Raw genomic sequence first — 19604 nt, 5'->3', positions numbered from 1 at the left:
CTATTTCAAAGCATCAGGAATGCCTCTCTTGGGCGAGACATTTCTTACACAAGCCGGGATTGCAAGAGAACACTGAAGTCTTTCTTGATTTGCTTTCACAGGATTGTGTTTCTGGGATATCAACTAAACACCACAGCTCAAAAAGCTCCCCTCCTGGCCACAGGAATAACAGAACTATATCGATCTATTTCTAGGGTTTTCCACTCAAACTTCAGCCACAATGAAGGATTACCACAGAATTTTGGGTTTCATGGCCTCTATGGTTCACATGATACCCCTGAGAAAAGACTCCACATGGGAAAGATACAGTGGTGTCTGAAGCCTCTTTGGTCCCAGCACTAACACCCACTGTCTGTTCAGATCCCAGTGCTGGGGTTTGTCAGAAGGAAGTCACTTGGAGGCAAACTACATCCTTAAATCATGGTCTCCCCTTCTTCGTCCAAGTTCTAAAGCAGTCAGTCACCACATACACTTCAGACCTTGCTTGGGGAGCAATTTCAAGAGGGATAAAAAAGTGCAGGTGTGTAGGACACCCAGGACAGATACAAGCACATAAATACAAAAGAGATGCTTGCCCCGATCAAGGAATTATCTAAATCATTTTTGGTCCATGGGACCTCTTCTAGTTGCTACAAACATGTGGTACATCAGCAAGCAAGGGGAACTGGGTCATAGCCCTTCAGCAGAGTAGCTATGTTAGCTTGAGATATAGCTTCACAGCACAATCTCACTCTCCACGTATCCTACTTTCCCCAGAGCAAAACCATAAGGTACATGTGCTAAACAGGGGAAGGGCAAGCCCTCACAAATAGAAACTAGGTAAGGGGGTCTTCCAAGATGTGATCCATCTGAGGGGAGTTCCTCAAGTAGACCTATTTGCTTCCTCTCCAAATCAGCTGGCAAGATTATGCTCCAGGACTCCATACAATATGGCCTGAAAGACAAATGCCTTTTCTTTTCCTTGGACAGAAATATTCCTGTATGCATTTCCACCAATATCCAGAGTACTTCTGAAGATTCAGAAGGAATTCCCCAAGATCACTGTGGCGACTCCCTTCTAGCAAGGCAACTGTACTTATCCCTTCTTTTAGAAATGGCCAGGGGCAATTACCACAAGCTTCTCAACAGGGGTGTTTGCTACACCCCAACATCAGTCAACTTCAAAATGACTACCCCAATAAGGTGTTAATTCCCTTTACGCACCTCTTTACTGATAATGTGCAGCAGGTACTACTGGAGGCAAAAACCATGCTACTAGAAAATCATATAAGCAAATGGAAAACATTTTCTAGTTTGTGAAAACATAACCAGCACCCATTCAGGGATAGTTGCTTTCTGTTTTTACAGCACGTGTGAGTTACTACCCTACAGTAATTCTTACTCTATCAATGTTCATTTAAAATTGGCCATTTCTGCAAGCCTGCCTATGGATCCTCCTCTTTCAATGCATTCTCATGTCAAAATGTTTTTGAAAGGGGTTTTCCTTAAGAGACCTCCAAGAAAAAAAAAGTAGCCACTCCTTGGGATTAGTTTTGTGTAGAGAAGCCAACACTTGTGCCACCTGAACCAGATAAGCTGGCTAACTTGAGGTTCTTAATGTGGAAAACAGTTTTACTGATTGCTCAGATCTCTACAAGAAAGTCATCACTGATGCAAACTCTTATGGTGAGTCAATCATACCTCACTTTCCACAGTAGCATGCTTTCTTTGATGCCTAAAGTGGTATCAGAGTTTACTTTAAGCCAAACTATTCATCTCCCAGTTTTCTTTCCTGAGCCTAAAAATAAGGTGTGTGTGTGTGTGTGTGGGGGGATACTCCATACCTTGGATGTCCACAGACAACTCGAATACTATCTTGACAGAACTAAATATTCGGATCAATTCTTGCAAAGGTAAAAAAGACAGGGCAACTTGTGTCAAAACTGATCTATTTTATATAGTCAACTTTCAGATGCTCGAGACCACACTGGAAGATCATATTTTCCATCTGGAAACTGACCACTTGGTCACTAAACAATTAAAACAGAAATGTAAAAAAAATGAAACCCAAAGTGGGGGGCTTCAAACCTCACACCTCCCCTAACTAAATACACCAACTCCGAGAATGCACTACAGTGGAGAAAAGGGCAAAGTTCACTATAGTGGACAAGTGGTTTGTTTCCTGGAGGAAAAATATGATGATCTGGATGTTCATTATTTTAAGTTTTCGGCAATGCAGTCTCGATCATCTGAAAGTAGACAAAAGTCGACTATATAAAGTATATCCATCAAAACAGACTACTTCAAAATGGTTGTCTAAGGCGATTACTTTTTGTTACACTCACTCCAACTAAACTATTCCAGAGAGGGTCAAGGCCCACTCTACCAGGGTCTTGGTATCATCTATGACTTTTTTGGAAACAGATGGATTCTAGTAGTAGTCTAGAAGCAGCAATTTGGTACTGTATACATACTTTTACAAAGTACTATAAGCTTGATCCTTATATGTCTAAATCAGGTTTTGCTGTGATCATTCTCCAGGGACTCCTGGACTCTTCTCCTTCCACCTCACAAAACTGGTACACTACAGTAACATACACAAAGCCTAGGCTACCACAGCATTGGTCAATATGAACATAGTACAGCTAAGTAAACTTAACAGAATAGTAGATGTTTGGATGATCAACCTTAGCCGCTCTCTCCCTCCACCGCCCTTGTTTCTTGGTGTGCTTTTTATGCAAGGGTGTGATCATTTATTTTCTGTTCTTCCTAGCATTGCATTTTTAGGGTTCTGCCTCTCTTTCATTGGCAGGAAAGGGCAGCTGGGCTGTCCACGAATTGGGTATACTGCTAACAATTTCAAGTGAGGAGAGGCTAAACAAAACATTTGGATTTTTTTTGCCCCTGGATAGATTAAGTCTTGAATAGAGGACCAGAATTTTTTTGGGATCATGTCTAAGGCATTCTGCAAGCTACTGTCATCATTTACTGTAAGATTTTTCAAGTTCTCTAAACTACTGCAGAAGTTTTGGTGTTTTGTTCATTTTCCATTTTTTTTCTAGACCTCACCCGTGTTACACATAACATTTATGGTACTGTTAAACAGCCTGGGGGTAGGGTTGTTTTTTTTCTTCCAAGGGGTGTTAACTCGTTTAAAGTACTTAATAGTACTCAAAATTAGGACTGCTATCTCCTACAGATAATTTTAGATTAGACCAAACAATGGATTGTAGGGTTGGTTTGAAGCAGTCTGGACTGAAATATTCAAGATTACAGATTCATTTGTTTTTGTGTTGTTCATCATGATGGGTGATTAACCCAAGAATTTAAGTGGAAAGATGTTCACTAAGGGATTTTGCAAGATGTTGTCACTTGTGGTGGTCAGAGATCCTTATTCAGTACAGGGTTTAGTTCTGGTCATAAATTCTAATATATTTAGTGGGTGAGGCAATAACTGTTTAAGGCTATATAGGTTAATACTGGAGTCATGCTGTAATGTAAATGCCACTCTCCCCAAGATGCACAGTAGCAAAAACAGCCCATAATCTAGGAAACTAGCACATAGTGCAACACTTACACCACCTATCCACTGCCAGTAATACATATGGCCTTAAAACATACACCATTTGGATGCAGACTAACACAAAAACACAAATGACTTGCTTTAAAATCCTTAATGTGCTGTCATTTACTATATTATGTAATGCTACAGCATTCCAGATGTTAAGGTTTATCTCCTTCAGATTCTGTGTTGATTTTGCTACTACAATTAGGTTTTCCTTTAAATAAGGCTACTATGATCTTAGCAAATTACTTAAACATATTTTGCATGAACATGTATTTTCTGAAGAATGTGAAGTCAGAAACTTAAGTGTGTCATTATTCAGGGATTTCGATTCACATTGGGCAAAAGTGTGACATTCTGCAAAATCAATGCAGTTAAGAGGTGTGCGTTAGAATAACAAGACAACTGCAAAGACCGACAGCGTGCCCATCAATGACTATGCTCACATCCCCAGTTGATCAAGTAAGGAACGCAGACTTGGATGTGATAGTGATATTACAATAGAACCACTAGAATTAGGAAAGTCAGAGGCAATGTTTTGCAGGTCAATATTTACATCATCCAATACGATTTTTACCCAAGGGATTGTATTCAGTGCAGAAGATTTTTCATGGGGGAATATAGACAGCAATGATACAAAATGTTTCTTACCAAATTTGAGAAATAAAGGGAAGATGTCAGCACTGTAGAATAAAATCACGACTTCGTTTATACAAAGTCCCTGGATTATTTGGAGAAAAAATTACAATATACTACATTTCTTCTTTAACCCATGTTTTATTGTGAGAAAAACGCTCCCGTAATTTATTCTGCATAAACTGCTAGTTTTAACTCACATAAGGAATAACCCAGACGTACAATACGAGATACAGGACGTTACCAACAAGTGCTACATATTTAAATCAAACATCATTCAGTATAAATGAAAGTGAAGCCTCTTAAAAAGGCATACACTTGTGCACTTCCGGTATCCCCCTACGCTAGGGGACACATACCCACAAACATAGTTCCGTTGTTGTCAGTAACTAGACTACGTTCAAATCGCATGAAAAATGAACGGCAGTGTATAAAGGCCCATCCTACTTACAATTGTGCAACGTACAGGTTTTTTTTTCACGTACTGATTATATTTAACTTACCCCCTCCATAAACTCCGCCACTCATTTCCGTTGAGCAGACACCGGCAGCTTGAAAAAAATCAAACAACTTATTCACAAGCTGAAAAGACTGAATGAAAACACGCAAACTTTCCACTTCAACAAAGAGCCTTTTAACGCTTGCCGCCGCAAAACAACCTAATTTTACGCCATACACTATACTCAGAAAAAAATGTGCTCGCCTGCTATTTAGCCCACCCACATTCGCTCTCATTGCAAGTTTGTTAACCAGTCATATTACAGAGAAGGAGGACTTTCCATAGCAAGTTAGGCTGAGATGATATTTGGTTTCGTTAAGTTGTAGTACCGTATTTATCACAGAGATGATTTGTATGGGTTGTATAATGAGTTTTTTCTTTCACGTTATCGACCTTTCTTTCCTAGGTTGGTACAGTAGTATACCTTTGATAAAACAAACGGAGGTATTACGTTTCTCTGGAGAAGCAGATCGGAGTTCTCAATGAAATAACACAGAATAGTTCCTTCTGAACATTTTGCCCACGAGAAGTCAGCATCGCTGCCAGCATAATACCATAACCTCAGTAAGAATGAATTTCAGGATCTGGGTGAACAACATCGGATTAAGGATTTCGTTCTAAGACTCTGTTGACTTTAAAGGACATGGTTTTTTCCATGGAAAATAAACTTTTTAAATATAAATGTTTGGAGCTTGACAACCGATATTTGCACTGTTGTGTGGGCCATGGTTTGGTTCCACAAGGTTTAAGATTTCATAAATATCGATTTGGTGTAGTCTATACACATGATGTTTTAAAAGATTTTCATCAATTTTTTGATGAGTGTGGCTTGGGTCTTGTGAAAAGACTTATGAAGTATAATGATGTAACTATGGTGTCTTTGTGTGGTGAGATAAATAGATTGAACGAGGATATCTTGAAGGATTTAATATTTCCTGAATATGAGCAAATGTATAGGAAAGTCCTGGATAGAATTGATAGGAGAGTTAACAACATTTTTCTTAGGAAACAGAATAAATTTATGAGAGATAAACAGCAATACAGTGTTGGGAAAGTTTACCCAGGTCCTGTTTACAACAACAAATACATCAATAAAAACAATGCTAATGAAGATGTAAACAGTGGCTTGGGTGATTTGGTAAACCCTACAGTGATTAGAACGGTTGATATCCATGACAGAGGGGTGCCCATGTATAGAGGTATGAGCCATAATAGACCTATAGATGAGTTAGATTCTTTTTCGGAGCCACAATATCATTTTTTTATTTCCCAGGAGATCAGAACAACTGGCCAGCAAGACCAGGCACCCATCGGACCCAGGTCATTCAGACAATGGCTACGGGATGAATTATGGATGGAAAAAGATGGGGAAGAAGGGGAAATGGTGATTAAGGAAGGCACTGAGGGCATTTTGTCTGAATACAATGGGTTTAAAATTTTTAATTATACCACCCAAGTCTTAGGGAAACAACACTTTGATTTGTTTTCAAAAGGGTTTAAATATGTTAAAAGTAACCCTGGTGATTTAGCAAATCTTTTGGTTGATCTCAAATTGTATTTAAGAAATTTAAATATGATTTTCAATAAAACTGATAAAGATAGAAATAATGTTTCCCAGGGTTTAGGTAGAAGCAGTACATACAACCCACCTCTCCATTCTGTTGTATTGTTATACGAAAAAATTGTTACATATGAAATATATGAAGCTTTTTTCAGGTATAAGATGAATCTGGGCCCAAGTAATTTAAGTGAAGATGAAATTCAGCTTCTCCGGTACTTACAAGGGCAAAAGGAATTTCGTATTCTGAAGCCCGATAAGGGAGGGGGTGTGGTGTTGTTTGGTACTGAGGAATACAATAATTTCATTACTAGTATTTTGTTGGATTCTACTACTTATTCTCCTATTTCGATTAATGAAATTAATATAGCATATGGGAGAATTGATTCAATTTTGGAGGAATATCTATTAGAAAACAGGATTGATTGTAAGACACATTGATTCCTGAGACAGAATAATTCCATCATCCCCACTTTTTTCTGACTACCTAAGGTACACAAATCTATTTTAGCTCCCACCTTTAGACCTATTGTATCTGCTAGAAACTCTAAAACCCATCCACTAGCAGTTTATGTTGATCATTATACTAAGGAAATTTTGATTAAAACAGAACACCTCATCAAGGACTCCTGGGAATTTCTTAGTAAATTTACTCAAGATTTATGGAGTGAGGACTGTAGTTTCCTCACAATTGATGTGAAAGTTCTTTTCACATGTATTCCACGTGACCAAGGCTATGAATATTTTAGCGACAGTATTCATAAATATTCTTCTGTACACAAGGATCAAATTCCACTCATTTTAGAACTTTTGGAAATGGTCCTTGATTACAATTACATCGGTTTTCAAGGTGAATATTTCCAACAAATCAGTGGGGTAGCAATGGGGGCAGCTTGTGCCCCCATTTATGCCAATCTTGTCATGTTGGAATGGGAGAACAGGCATGTTTTTGTCAGTCCATTTCAAGGGAACATCAAGCTTTACCTTAGGTTCCTTGACGATATTTTTATTTTATGGAAAGGGTCGAAAGAAACTCTTACATCATTTATGCAATATTTGAATAACAGCACTAGTTTTCTTTCTTTCACACATATATGGCATTATGACACTATTAATTATTTGGACATTACTATTGTCAAAACTAATAAGGGGTTTAAATCCAAAATTTATCGCAAGGATACCTGGTGCAATAGTTACTTGCACTATGAAAGCTATCATCCCACATTTCAAAAGAAAAGCCTCGTAAAGGGACAGGCAGTTTGGATGGCGAGGATGACCTCAGATTTGGAAGACTTGAAGAATGAATTCATTTTTTTGGGTAATAAGTTCATTGAAAGGAAATACCCTTTAGAATTGGTTTGTGATATATTAGGTGAAGTTTATGAGGAATGGGGCAAAAAATACAAGCCTTTGTTAGGTCAAACATTTGTTGCCTCAGGGTCTCAGAATAGAGATGTAAAAGACTTCCAGGGGTCTTGTGTTACAGAGTTTACAACATTCTCTGACACCTTCACTAATATTATTAGTTCCAATTGGAGTGTGCTGAAAACTAATAAAGATCTTTTTGAAGCAGTAGGACCTAAACCCATATTCAGCTTTAGGACAGAAAAGAATTTTAAGAAAATTTTTGAACAGATTGATAGTAACGTCCAACTTATAAATAAAGCTACCTTTCCATGTGGAAGTTGTAGTCAATGTCCCCACATTTTTAGGGATGCACATATTAGATTAAAGAATGGGCTTAATAGTATTGTGAGATTCTGTAAGGGTAATTGCAGAACTAAGATGTTGGTTTACCTGGCTGTGTGCGGTGGTTGTCCTGCATTTTATGTAGGAAAAACCGAGAGAGCACTTAGAGATAGAATATATGAACATATATATGATATAAGGACAGGTAAAGACAGTAGTGCATTATTTAAACATTCAGAGGTATGTGTTTCTTTTTGTGGTTTTAAATTTGGCATTATTGAAGTTGTTAGGAATAATGCCAGGGGGGTGATTGTAAAAATATTTTATTAAATAAAGAATTAAAATGGCAGCTTAGGCTGAGGGCGAACATTATACCTGGTCTTAATGAATATGTGAGTATTAAGCCAGTTGTGTTAGCCAAAGCAGTTAGGGTTTAATATTATTTTGTTTAGGGAGGATTAAGGATTTTTTAAAAAAAATTTAAAATCAATGCCTATGTTTGTCATTTGGTCATGGTTAAATAATAATTTTTTTTTTTTAATTTTTCAGATTTTCATTAATTGTTATATATATATATATATATATATATATATATATATATATATTGTTCTTAGTGTATTGTGTATGTTCCTTTAAAATTGTAATTGGATGTTGTATGAGGCATATAAGTTATGTGTAACACCTGTGTTTTCTGTATCTGAAGAAGTCTTTTCTAGACAAAAGCGCTTGTACATAAAGCTATTTTCGCCTTCATTCGTGGTCTGGATCTTTTTTATTATTTTTCAGTGGTTTAGTGCTTTTTCGTTCATGAGCTTTTGAACCTATAAAACTAGCCATCAAATTCAGTATCTAGCCCAGTCATCTTCCGAGTCCAACAAGAGTATAGCTGCCTGGTTCACTTTATGAAAAGTGAGTGTAAGGATTCATTATGGCTTCCTCCACTTGCTTGTAACCCAAGTTCCAAGACAGTGAGGCCAGGCTAGATGAGAAGAAGCATTTGCTTTACTCCCTGTAGTTATTCTGTATGGCAACATACTGTTTAATAAGCATTATGGTGAGGTGATAAGAAAAAAATAATGTTTTCACTTCAAGCAATTGTACTTTCTTTTGATATCTTTCCAAAACTGTGCAAATTATACTTCTTCCAAATGTCTTCTTATGTTTTATCAGAATGTTGCTGTGATGGCTGGACTTCACCTTGGTTATCATCACCCCACTTTTCTCATTCCACATATGCCATTTCAGTAAAGTTTTCATATTTCAGTAACAACTGCTTCAGTGGTGTATGTGTCATACGCTTAACTACTATTGCTTATGCAGAATTTCCTTCACCAAAAATATAACTTTAATTATCCTTATAAATTAAAGCAAACAAAGGAAGCAAGCAGCTTCTTTAAACACCACAAGGCTTCCCAGAAGTTACAAAACATTTGTAACCCCAACACTCGAAAAAAAATGTGAAAATGGATTCAAATGACAGTAGCAGTCGTAGTTGTATCTGAGAGGTCAATGTGTTAGTAAATGCAGTTAAAATAAAGTGTGAACAATATAATGTGAATCATTGTTTTTAGTAGTGACCTTTCCTAGTTTCCAGACACACTAAATCATGTCATGAAAAAAGTTACTTCCAGTAAAATAAATGGCAAATCCTTCCATAGAAAGGAAACTTCAAAACCTATGGTATTTTTTAAAGCTGTTTCAATGACATTGGGTGGTATTCTTAGGTTGTTCGCACATGCATAGTGGTTATGAGTAAAAAGACCTGCTACACTTATATGCAAATAAGCTAAGTGAAGCACATTTGCAATGAATAAGGAAAAGCAAGGTTATTTGGAATTTATACACATATATACATGTATGTATGTATATGTACATACATACATGTATGTATAAACATACATATATGTGTATGTATATATATATATGTATATATATATATATATATATATATATATATATATATATATATATATATACACACACACACACACATACATATGTATATATGTGTGTGTGTGTATATATATATATATATACACACACACACACACACACACACACATATATATATATATGCATATGTACACACACATATATATGTATACACACAATATGTATATGTATCTATCTATATATATATATATATATATATATATATATATATATATATATATATTAGCTGGATAGTATGTGCTACTTGTTAGGCCTGCCATTTTCCAAAAAAGAACACACAGAAGGGGTAACCTTCTTGAAATTAATCCTAACCCTGAAATGAAGGTATTTCTATACCCTACAAGCTCAAGATCTGTAAACCCAGTACATCTTTGTCATCTAAGTCCAGTCCAGCTGAACTAGAACAAAATGTGGCTGGCCTTTAGTGTCCATATGGGGACTGAAGAGCACCTTCCATGCCTACTTTAAGTCTAGGTCCTAAGCCTTCCTCACTGGAGACTTTGAGTCCCATTTGCATCAAAGCCAACTATCAAGCCTTTGTAGTTTGTATCACTGGTCCAGATTGCCATTAAGCTCAACTGACATTGGCCTTGCCATGGGCAAACCTCTACATCCTGTCGGCTGATGCTTCCATTAATATCCAGGCTCAATCTGCCAGAGCTGTCCTTGACCGAGTTTCCCTCAAAGCCAAGTATTCTGTCTCCACAATCTGATTTTCAGCATTAAATGGTAATGACTTGGACTTTGACAGGGGTGTTATTGTCAGTGTTTGCCACTGCCTTAGGATTTGGTTGACCTTTTTGCTTAGACCTTGTGCCTGTCAGTGTTCAATGGAATTCTGGTGTCAGCAGTTTTGATCTTGGGTTTGGGGCTGTTGCTGGTTCTGGCACCTATGTTGCAGGCTTCCCTATGTGAGTCTTCCATTTGCATTTCAAGTATTGGCCGAAAGAACCTTCTTATGGTGTTGTTTTTTCCATCCTCCCACCCCCCCAATGGCCAAGACAGAATCACCTGTAGGTGTTTGCAGAGCGTGATTTAAGTTATCTGGATGTTTGTCTTCTCCCTCCTTGGATGCCCCCTCCACAAGATCTAAGGGCAAGGTTAAGTGCAAGAGAGCAATTAGAGTCACCAGAGAAATTTCCCACTCTAGACTTGAACCAGGAGCTGATTCTGTCACCCACCCACTCAAAGACCCTACTTTCTGGGAGATTTTGGAGGGCTATTGGGCAAAGGCCAGATGGCCCCAGGACAGGGTCTACTTTAATTAAACGAAAGCGGAATCCATCGAATACAAATCCGTCGACACATAAACAGTGAAACGCGGAAATGTCGAACGCACTAAATAGCGAAATGTCTAATTGTCATAGTTGGCCCGTCTGCAGTATAGCTCCGTAAGGTAAGTGTGCGATAGTTACAGAACTTAGGGTTAGGGTGCGGGTTAAGGTAAGTGCATAGATAGGTAATGTATGTAAGGTTTAGTGTAGGGTTTTAAGTGTATGTATGTGGAATATTTACTTTGTGTGAGTATAGTTCTGTAGGGTAAGTGTGCAGTAGTTACGGACCTTGGGGTTAGGGAGGGGTTAATGGTAGTGCATAGATAGTTGTGTATGTGGGGTTTAGTGTAGGGTTACAAGTGGGGTTTTGGTGCTTTAATTTAGGGTTAGTAGTAGGGTTTTGGTTGGTGTATGTATGTGTTTTTTGTTGTGTTTGCGTAGGTAGTATGTTATGGGTGGTGGGGTTGGCCTACTATTGCGGTTTTCGATGTTTAAATTTCGCAGTTTTGCGTGTTCAACGTTATCGCGTTTCACTGTTTATGTGTCGACGGATTCATATTCGACAGATTCCGCTTTCGTTTAATTAAAGTAGGCCCCTAGGACAATCTCTGTAAGAGTGAGCACATCCTTGGGAGAGGTCTTCTAGACCTAGTGGTCTTCTTGGGTGGTTCTCCTGACTGATGAGATGGTTGAGCCACTGTTTACAGATAATGCTTGTGTGATGTCCTCACGCTGGACCAGTAATCAAGGAGCCTGAATCCTTACCACCGACACTGAAGAGGGATGTTCACTTGGAATACAAATGGATACACTCAGTATTTCCAGATGCAGCTGTCTCTGCATCAAGCACAATTTTCCTTAAGAGCACACACACACACATACCTGCTCTACTAACTTTCCCAGACTATAAGGTAGATTCACTGCCACCAGTCAGTTACTATAAGGCTGTTAAAAGGGTATCCAGTTATGCTGATTGAAGTTAATATTAATACAAATGGTAATGCTGACCAAACAGCAAGACTTTCAGGAGTGGCCAGAGTTATCAACAAATAAATATGTGCAAATACTCTCAAAACTTAAATATTTTTTAAAAAGGACCAGCCGCAATGAAAGGTTTAAATATATTTAATAATAAAAGAACAAGAAAATTCTAAATATTTACAGTAAACTCCAGAGTTTCAGTCACAGGTAATATTAAAAATAACACAGATGGAAAGTTTTACACAGTTACAGAAGAACAGTACTTCTCACTATATTTTCCTAATGGTTAATCTAAAAGAATTACTGTTCTCTATTTAAGTTACTTACTGAATAGAGCAAGGCAAGATAATGTGGTGAGTGGTCCTTGTTGTCAGATCCAAGACAGAATGCAGAATGCTGAGAGCAGTTTCCTACTAATATCAAAATATTTCTGAGTTGGTTACACAATGACATCACATCTGGTCATCTGACTCTGTTTCCCACACTCACCAACACTAGAAGTGTGCCATACACACAGATAGAGCTTAGATCAGATCTTCTGGAAGTCATAAAACCATAAAACACTTCATGTCTTCCTACAGGAGCTACAAGCTGTTTTCTAGTACAGACATTGCATCCCTGGCTCCATTCAAAACTGTGGGATAACATCTTTATGGCTTAACCCATAAAGTAATTTAATTTCAAGAATATTTTGCAAAGTCATGTGGATTAAGATTAACCTCTGCTTTTCCAGAATATGCTGTTACAATATACATTTAATTAGTTACAATAATGCATGCACTTTTCTTTTCCTTCCAGCAGTTCGTAATGTTAATACCTTTTAACTTAAACAAACCTCACAAATACATTTTCAGCACAAGCATCTGTACAAATCGGTTTGATATACAAATGACATAATTATTTACAAAATTCCATGTAGCTATGCTGGCATAAGTTATACATCCACTACCCTTCTTCTCCTGGCATGGCTGGCAGTAACTCCTATCATCACAGCATGGAAGAAACCTGCTGCCCAATTATTTCCTTGTTTGGCTGCATAATCCATTTAATGAAGTTTTACTGCTGTTTTTGAAAAGGTCTTGAACTACAACCCAAAGCTGTTTGTCTTCCTAACAAAGAGTTGCTCACAACAGACAGGCTTGGGAAGTGTTTTCAACCTTTTACCTTGAGGGCATTAAATTGCATAAGTATGTTAAGGTTCCAGAGGAAACAAATGGGTGAAATAGCTTGCAATGTGGAAGAGATGCCTGATTCTGACTTGAAAATTAAACTACAATTCCAGGTGTCTACTTTTGGTTTGGTCAAAACCTAGAACATGGGCCATGACCATAGTACAGTGGACTGTTCAGTGAGAGTGGAAGTTACAGGTTTTGTGAGGACTGGCTGCTCATCACCAACTTTGCTCTATGATTAAGGTTGGCTTTATAAATTTCCCCCAATAGATGGAACTTAACATTTTTTGGAACAAAAACATTCCCCAAGATTGGGGTGAAGTTTCAGATCTGACAGCATTTATTTTCATGGAATCAGCAGACTGTGCATCAGATTTGGTTTAGACCAGGGGTGTCCAACCATTTAGGCTCAGGGGTCACTTACCATACAGTTCCAGGCCACTTACTATACTTGGCAAGGTTTGGGGGTATCATTACCATGTCCAACATTTGTCTGTCCATTCAAAACAGTTTGTTATAGGGCATACCAAGGGCTAAATGCAATGCTTTAATGGGCTGGATTGTGGCCTTAGAGCCACCTGTTGGACAACCCATAGTTTAGACACTTGCTGTAGTCTACTTTTTGAGGTTTTGGTTAGGGCCACAGATGGTACAGTGGCTTTCAGAATGGTCATCCACCCAGAGGAGGAAGCTTTAGGCAGAATGACCAGAGGTAGTACAGTCAGGGGCCAATTGTCACTCCACCTGACTGGCTGTCCATCACACATGGAGTGGGTAAGGGACATAATATCCAGAGGTATCACATGTCTTTCATATGTCCACCCTTTCTGTAGTGCCCCCTCTTGCATACATCCTACACCATCACAAGACAGTGTAAAAAATAGAATCACTGAGTCTGCTTGCAAATAAGACCCATCTAGGAGGCACCATCAGATTAGAAAGGTCTAATATTCTACTAAAAAGTTCTTCTCTCTTAGTTCTCCAAAAGACCAAGAAACTCATGCCAATTCTCAATTTCAGGTGGCCTAAATCACCACATCCACAAGGAGCCCTTTTGTATGGTAACTGCAGTCTGTCCTTGTCCGTCTGTGTAAAGGAGCCTGTATGTGCCCTTTGTCAGCCTGGATGCATACATACATGTTACGATTGCCAAGGAGTTCAGGAGGCACCTTCACTTCCACACAGAAGACAAGCGTTTTCAGTTCTGGACATTGCCATTCAGTGTCACAATGGCTCTCGAGTCTTCACCAGATGCATGCAGGTTTTCAGGGTCTCTCCTTACCTGGATGGCTAGATCTTAGCAGTCCCAACAATGGACCAACATCATCACCTAAAACAACAGTAAAATTATTAGATTCCTTAAATTGTTGCTCCAAAAGGGTTGTTTACATTGTGATTTGTAGATGATGTGAGGCATTCTATATTGGAAAGACTGAGAGGGTGTTGAGTAGGCACATTTATGAACACATACAATATCAGCAAGGGAAATGACAATAATGCCTTATACAAGAATTCCTTAGTTTGTAAGGACTTCACTACGTCTTTGTTTAGAGTGCTTAACAAAGTAGATCAAAGCCCCAGAAGTGGACCATGGGAGACCACTTTGGAGTCCAAGGAGCTGAAATGGCAGTTGTTTTTTAATGCCCAAGGCTCACTGGGTCTCAACAAAAAAAAAAAATGTGATAATCTCTAGTACTTTAAAACTGAAAGCAATGGAATTGCATAATTAGTAGGCAGTCAGTATATACAAGGAACTACAAGGTTTTCAGAATTTAAAAAAAATCAGCTGTAGTTTAATTTTTTCATGGGTTTATAAACATCATAGAAATTCAAAATAATTCTGTAATAATTACGTCTGTGTTGATCCTAAGAGAGAAGAACTAATGATAGCAACCCTATAAAGAACAAATAATGTTTCATCCATATATTAGAAGTTGTTCCCTTTGTTTACTTGTAAAGACTTAAGATGTCAGTATATGGGTGACTTTTAAGTTGTGGTAGCAAATGGCAGTTCAAACAAGCGGTCAAGTTGACATTAGATGTATTATCTTTTTACCTTCTATAAGTTTTCAAAATACAATTTGAAGTTGTTATGGGGTCACATATACATTTCATTGACTGTTTTTGAGTGTTGCCTAAGCTGGATAAGGGTGTTATGTTATGCTCCAAACTCATGGAGAGAAGAAAACAGGAAGTGATGACAGATCCAGTGAGTTATTTAAGAACTCCTGGTAGTTTGAATGTAGTTCTGACTAAGTCCTCTTACCCAGCATGGATGAAAGCACTTAACCAACTATTCCATCCTAAATATTTTAACATACATTTATTAAAGTTTTACTTGTTTCTAGCAACAGTTGGCTTTGTTGTCTATATATATATATATATATATATATATATATATATATATATATATATATATATAGTTTATTGTATTACTGTTTGGTTGTTAGTTGACCACCATTTACCATTTTGGTTTAATTAGTTGTATATAAGGGTAAAATGTCATTCCTTGAGTACAGGAATTTTGAATTAATGCTGTGGACCAAGATTCATTTGTTAACCGCCCTGTTGAACATGAAACTTTGGCCAGGTCCATAGGAGATTTAACAGCACTTATACAAATACTAACCCAACAGATGGATTTACTAATGCCCATTGTTAGCAATGGAGATAGCGGCAATAAAGAGTTAAGAAACAGCAGTCCTGCCACAAGGAGCCGAACTGGTGGTGAATCTTCTGGCATCAGAGGGAATCCAAATACTAACACTACTCAAAAAGGCTTAGTTCAAGGAACTGCTACACAAACCTTCAATAAGATAAATCTGTCTTATAATTCTAATAATGGGGATAAGAATAATCTGACTTTTACTGGTAACCACATAAGGAGGCTGGACTTGAAAGAATGGTTGAGTGATAAACCTACATTAATTGAGCAGCCACGATTATTCACCAGTAATGGTACTGTATTATTAGACCATACTGCAGCATTTGAAAAGCTTGTTTTAAGCTATCGTAAATTGCAATTAGACAATGAAACAGTACATAGATAAAGGTATAGTCCCTCGGGGATTACGAATGTGGAAATTCCCAAACAGGTTAAACTACGATTTGAATTTATACCAAGAAGTGATAACTGTATTCAACATGAATGGCATTGCTCTAATAAGACTAATTATTAGAGAAAACAACAAAACAATTGAGTCCTTAAAAGCAAAAATAAATGTGTTCAAAATATTAATAAAGTCAGATTTACTATTTGAATAACAATCAGAAGCATACTATAAAATGTTTCAATTTGTCAGTAGTCAAATCAACATTATAAGAGAAAAGAAACTAAAATATTGGACCGTGGCATTAAAACTTACCAGAGAAATATTGCATATCCTATTGAAACGTTGAAGAACAAGCCATAGCCCATTCATTAGGGGCAGAAATAAATGTAGAATTGTAGCCTCTGAAATTCCAAGCATGGATACATAAGGCACTATAGGCAACACTAACGTCAATTCTGACCTGTAGTTTCCCCCACTCCCAGAAACTGACAGGCAGACTACTCAAAAAGATTATTTGCCAAAGAGCAGGAGATCGCCACAAACCAGGAGGGGGAGAGTGAGAGGTACGAGGAGTCAGGGAAGGGGGAAATCCAGGAGATTATTGGAACAGAAAATAATGAATGTGAAAAAAATTGAAAAAATCCTTGTATTTGTAGAGCTGGCTTTAGGATTTACAGTTACTCTGATGAGCCAGTTACAAACACCCATTTTAAACATTTTACAAAATGGTTTTCTTATGTGCCATCTACATGGTTGAGTGTAGAAGATAGAAAATGAAACTTGACTCTTACATATGAAGACAAAGAGCAAATCCAGGACAAGACACTTAAGAGAAAAGTTATGTCCCTCAAAGCCTTCCTCTGGTACAAGCCTTTGAAAAGAATTGCAGATGGGACATTTTTTCTCTTGGAGCTTCCATTAAATTCAACAAGTACAAGTTAGACAAAGACGAATATGATCTCATGAACAAAATTAAAAACAACGCTTCTATCCAAACTATGAAATCTGATATGGGTGGAGGAGTAGTGTTGATGAATGCATTTGACCCTTCTAAAAAAATGCTTGACATACTCCTAGACCTAGATGTTGATAAATATGTTCCAGCCTCCATACATAAAGTAGATGTTTCTCAGTGAAATACAGATTTGGATTTGAAAGAACTATTACTGAGTGCATTAATAAGCAAAGATGAGTACAACTTTCTAAATATAGAGAAGCCTGTCATTCCTGTAATTTTTGGAACACCTAAATTATATAAAGATGCAAAAAAAATCCTCCTATGAGACCCATAGTCTCTGCGAAATATTCCAAAACTTGCCCTTTAACCATATACATAGACCAGAAATTAAAAGGTTTTGTATAATAGCAAACTCACATACTCAGGGATTCTCGGGATTTTTAAAATGCACTACTACAAATGCATATGCTGAGGAAGCATTGTTTGTTTGTATCAGTGTAGTAGACTTCTTTGGATGTATTTCTATGGATAAAGGCATGGATACTTTTGTGGAAGCATTATTAAGATGCATAACCATCACAGAGTCAGAATATGTAATACTATCAAATTTTATGAAACTCATACTCTATAACAATTTTATCTGTTTTGAAGGAGAACTTTACAAACAAAAACAAGGAGTTGCAAAGGGGGCTGTGTTTGCACCTCTCTATGCCACCATAGTCATTGGGCATGGGAGGAGGAATTTGTGTTAAACTCCAAGTATAAGGAATGTTGGTCATTGTGCACAAAGTTCTTGGATGATGTTTTTATTTTATGGAAAGACACAAGACCGAAACTGGATGAATTTATATTGTACCTCATTTCTACTACTACTTATTTGAGGTTCACACATTCTATACACATGAACACCTGTAACTACCTGGATGTGACTATATACAAAGGAAAATACCAGTCAAACATATATCGGAAACCTATGTTTTCCAATTCCTATTTGCACATTGGAAGTAGTCATCCCTTGTTCCAAAAAAGTTATTGGTTAAGGGCCAATATGTAAGACTCTCAAAGATGATTACAGATGGCTCAGTATACACTTCAGAATGTAAAAAGTTATTTGTCATGTTTCCAGAAAGAGGCTATCCAAGAACCTTTGTTGAAGGAATATAAAAGAAAATTGTAGCAAACTGGCATCAGAGATTTGCCCCTATATTGGCCTAACTTAACTCCTTGACTAAGTCACACACTAAAACTAATTTTACTAAGAGTATGGTACTTGTACACCGCCCCTTAATTAGGAAATCAGAAAGATTTTGAATAAGCACTGGGCAGGCTTCATGGCAGATAAAAATGCAAATAAAACTGTAGGGAGAAACCCCCCCCCCCGATTAGGTACAAAAGGAGATCCAACTTGAAAAACATCTTTGAAAAACCACCATTGAAGCCAAATAATAAGGGAATGACAAAGTGTGGCTCCTGCAATCAGTGTGGTTTCATACTAGAAGGAAAAGAAAATTGAAACAACTGAATACCACCATTAAGCTACATGATTCATGTAACTGTGTGTCTGTTGGGGTGGTATATATTGCAGTCTGTCAAATAAGTGGGGTTTCTATATAGGAAAAACTGAAGGACCAGTGAATAGATGCATATATGAGTATTTGTATGATATACGTAAAAAAAAAAAAATAGAACAACACTTTATATAAGTATACCACTACGTGCCAGACTATTTGTAAATTTAAATTGTTTATAATGGAAACAGTAGGCTGAATCCTAGAGACATACCCTGGGAATCTGTAAGTGAAATGAAAGAACTGAAATGGCAACTTAGATTAAATGCCCAGGATCCACCAGGGCTGAATGAGAATGTTTCCATTTTAAGTGTATTAAAACTGAAAGCTATGGACCTGTGACAAAGACATTTCTTATTACTGCAATGCACTTTAAATTCACCTGGGATTTAAACTACCTGGAACTTAGGAGAGTAAGACACTTGTTACATTAGTGACATTATTCTATGGATCTGAGGTAAAACTAATGGCTATTCCTTTAAGAAGGGAATTGAATAAGTGGTGACATGCATAAGCGGTTGGATTTAAAATCAAGGGTGGACCGTGGTACTACTGAATTTTGTGTTGAAGAAGTCCACTGTGAAAGAGGTGGACGAAAGCGCTAAACAACACCTAGTTTTAAGTTAATTTAGTTCAGTGTCCGTGTCTATGATTTTATAGTTGCTGAAGCTTTTACATGCAAACTTCAGCCACCAGCTACCAAGTTACAGATATATTCA

The 19604-nt window shown here is 37.4% G+C and overlaps 1 protein-coding gene across 1 annotated transcript in view; it reads right to left on the bottom strand.

The window, feature by feature from the left end:
* The window catches only part of ACTL6A (actin like 6A), a gene marked incomplete in the record, with an annotated part of 1351363 nt that extends 1346433 nt beyond the window's left edge, over positions 1-4930 (bottom strand). Inside the window, 1 exon segment of the mRNA XM_044070379.1 lies at positions 4684-4930. Within this exon segment, the coding sequence (XP_043926314.1) occupies positions 4684-4915 (232 nt within the window).
* Between the last annotated feature and the right edge of the window lie 14674 nt (positions 4931-19604).

The sequence above is a fragment of the Protopterus annectens genome, chromosome 4.part1, assembly GCF_019279795.1.
Source record: "Protopterus annectens isolate FY-2018-M chromosome 4.part1, PAN1.0, whole genome shotgun sequence".
Classification (NCBI taxonomy): Eukaryota; Metazoa; Chordata; order Ceratodontiformes; family Protopteridae; genus Protopterus; species Protopterus annectens.
This window is presented reverse-complemented; position numbering and strand designations above follow the sequence as displayed.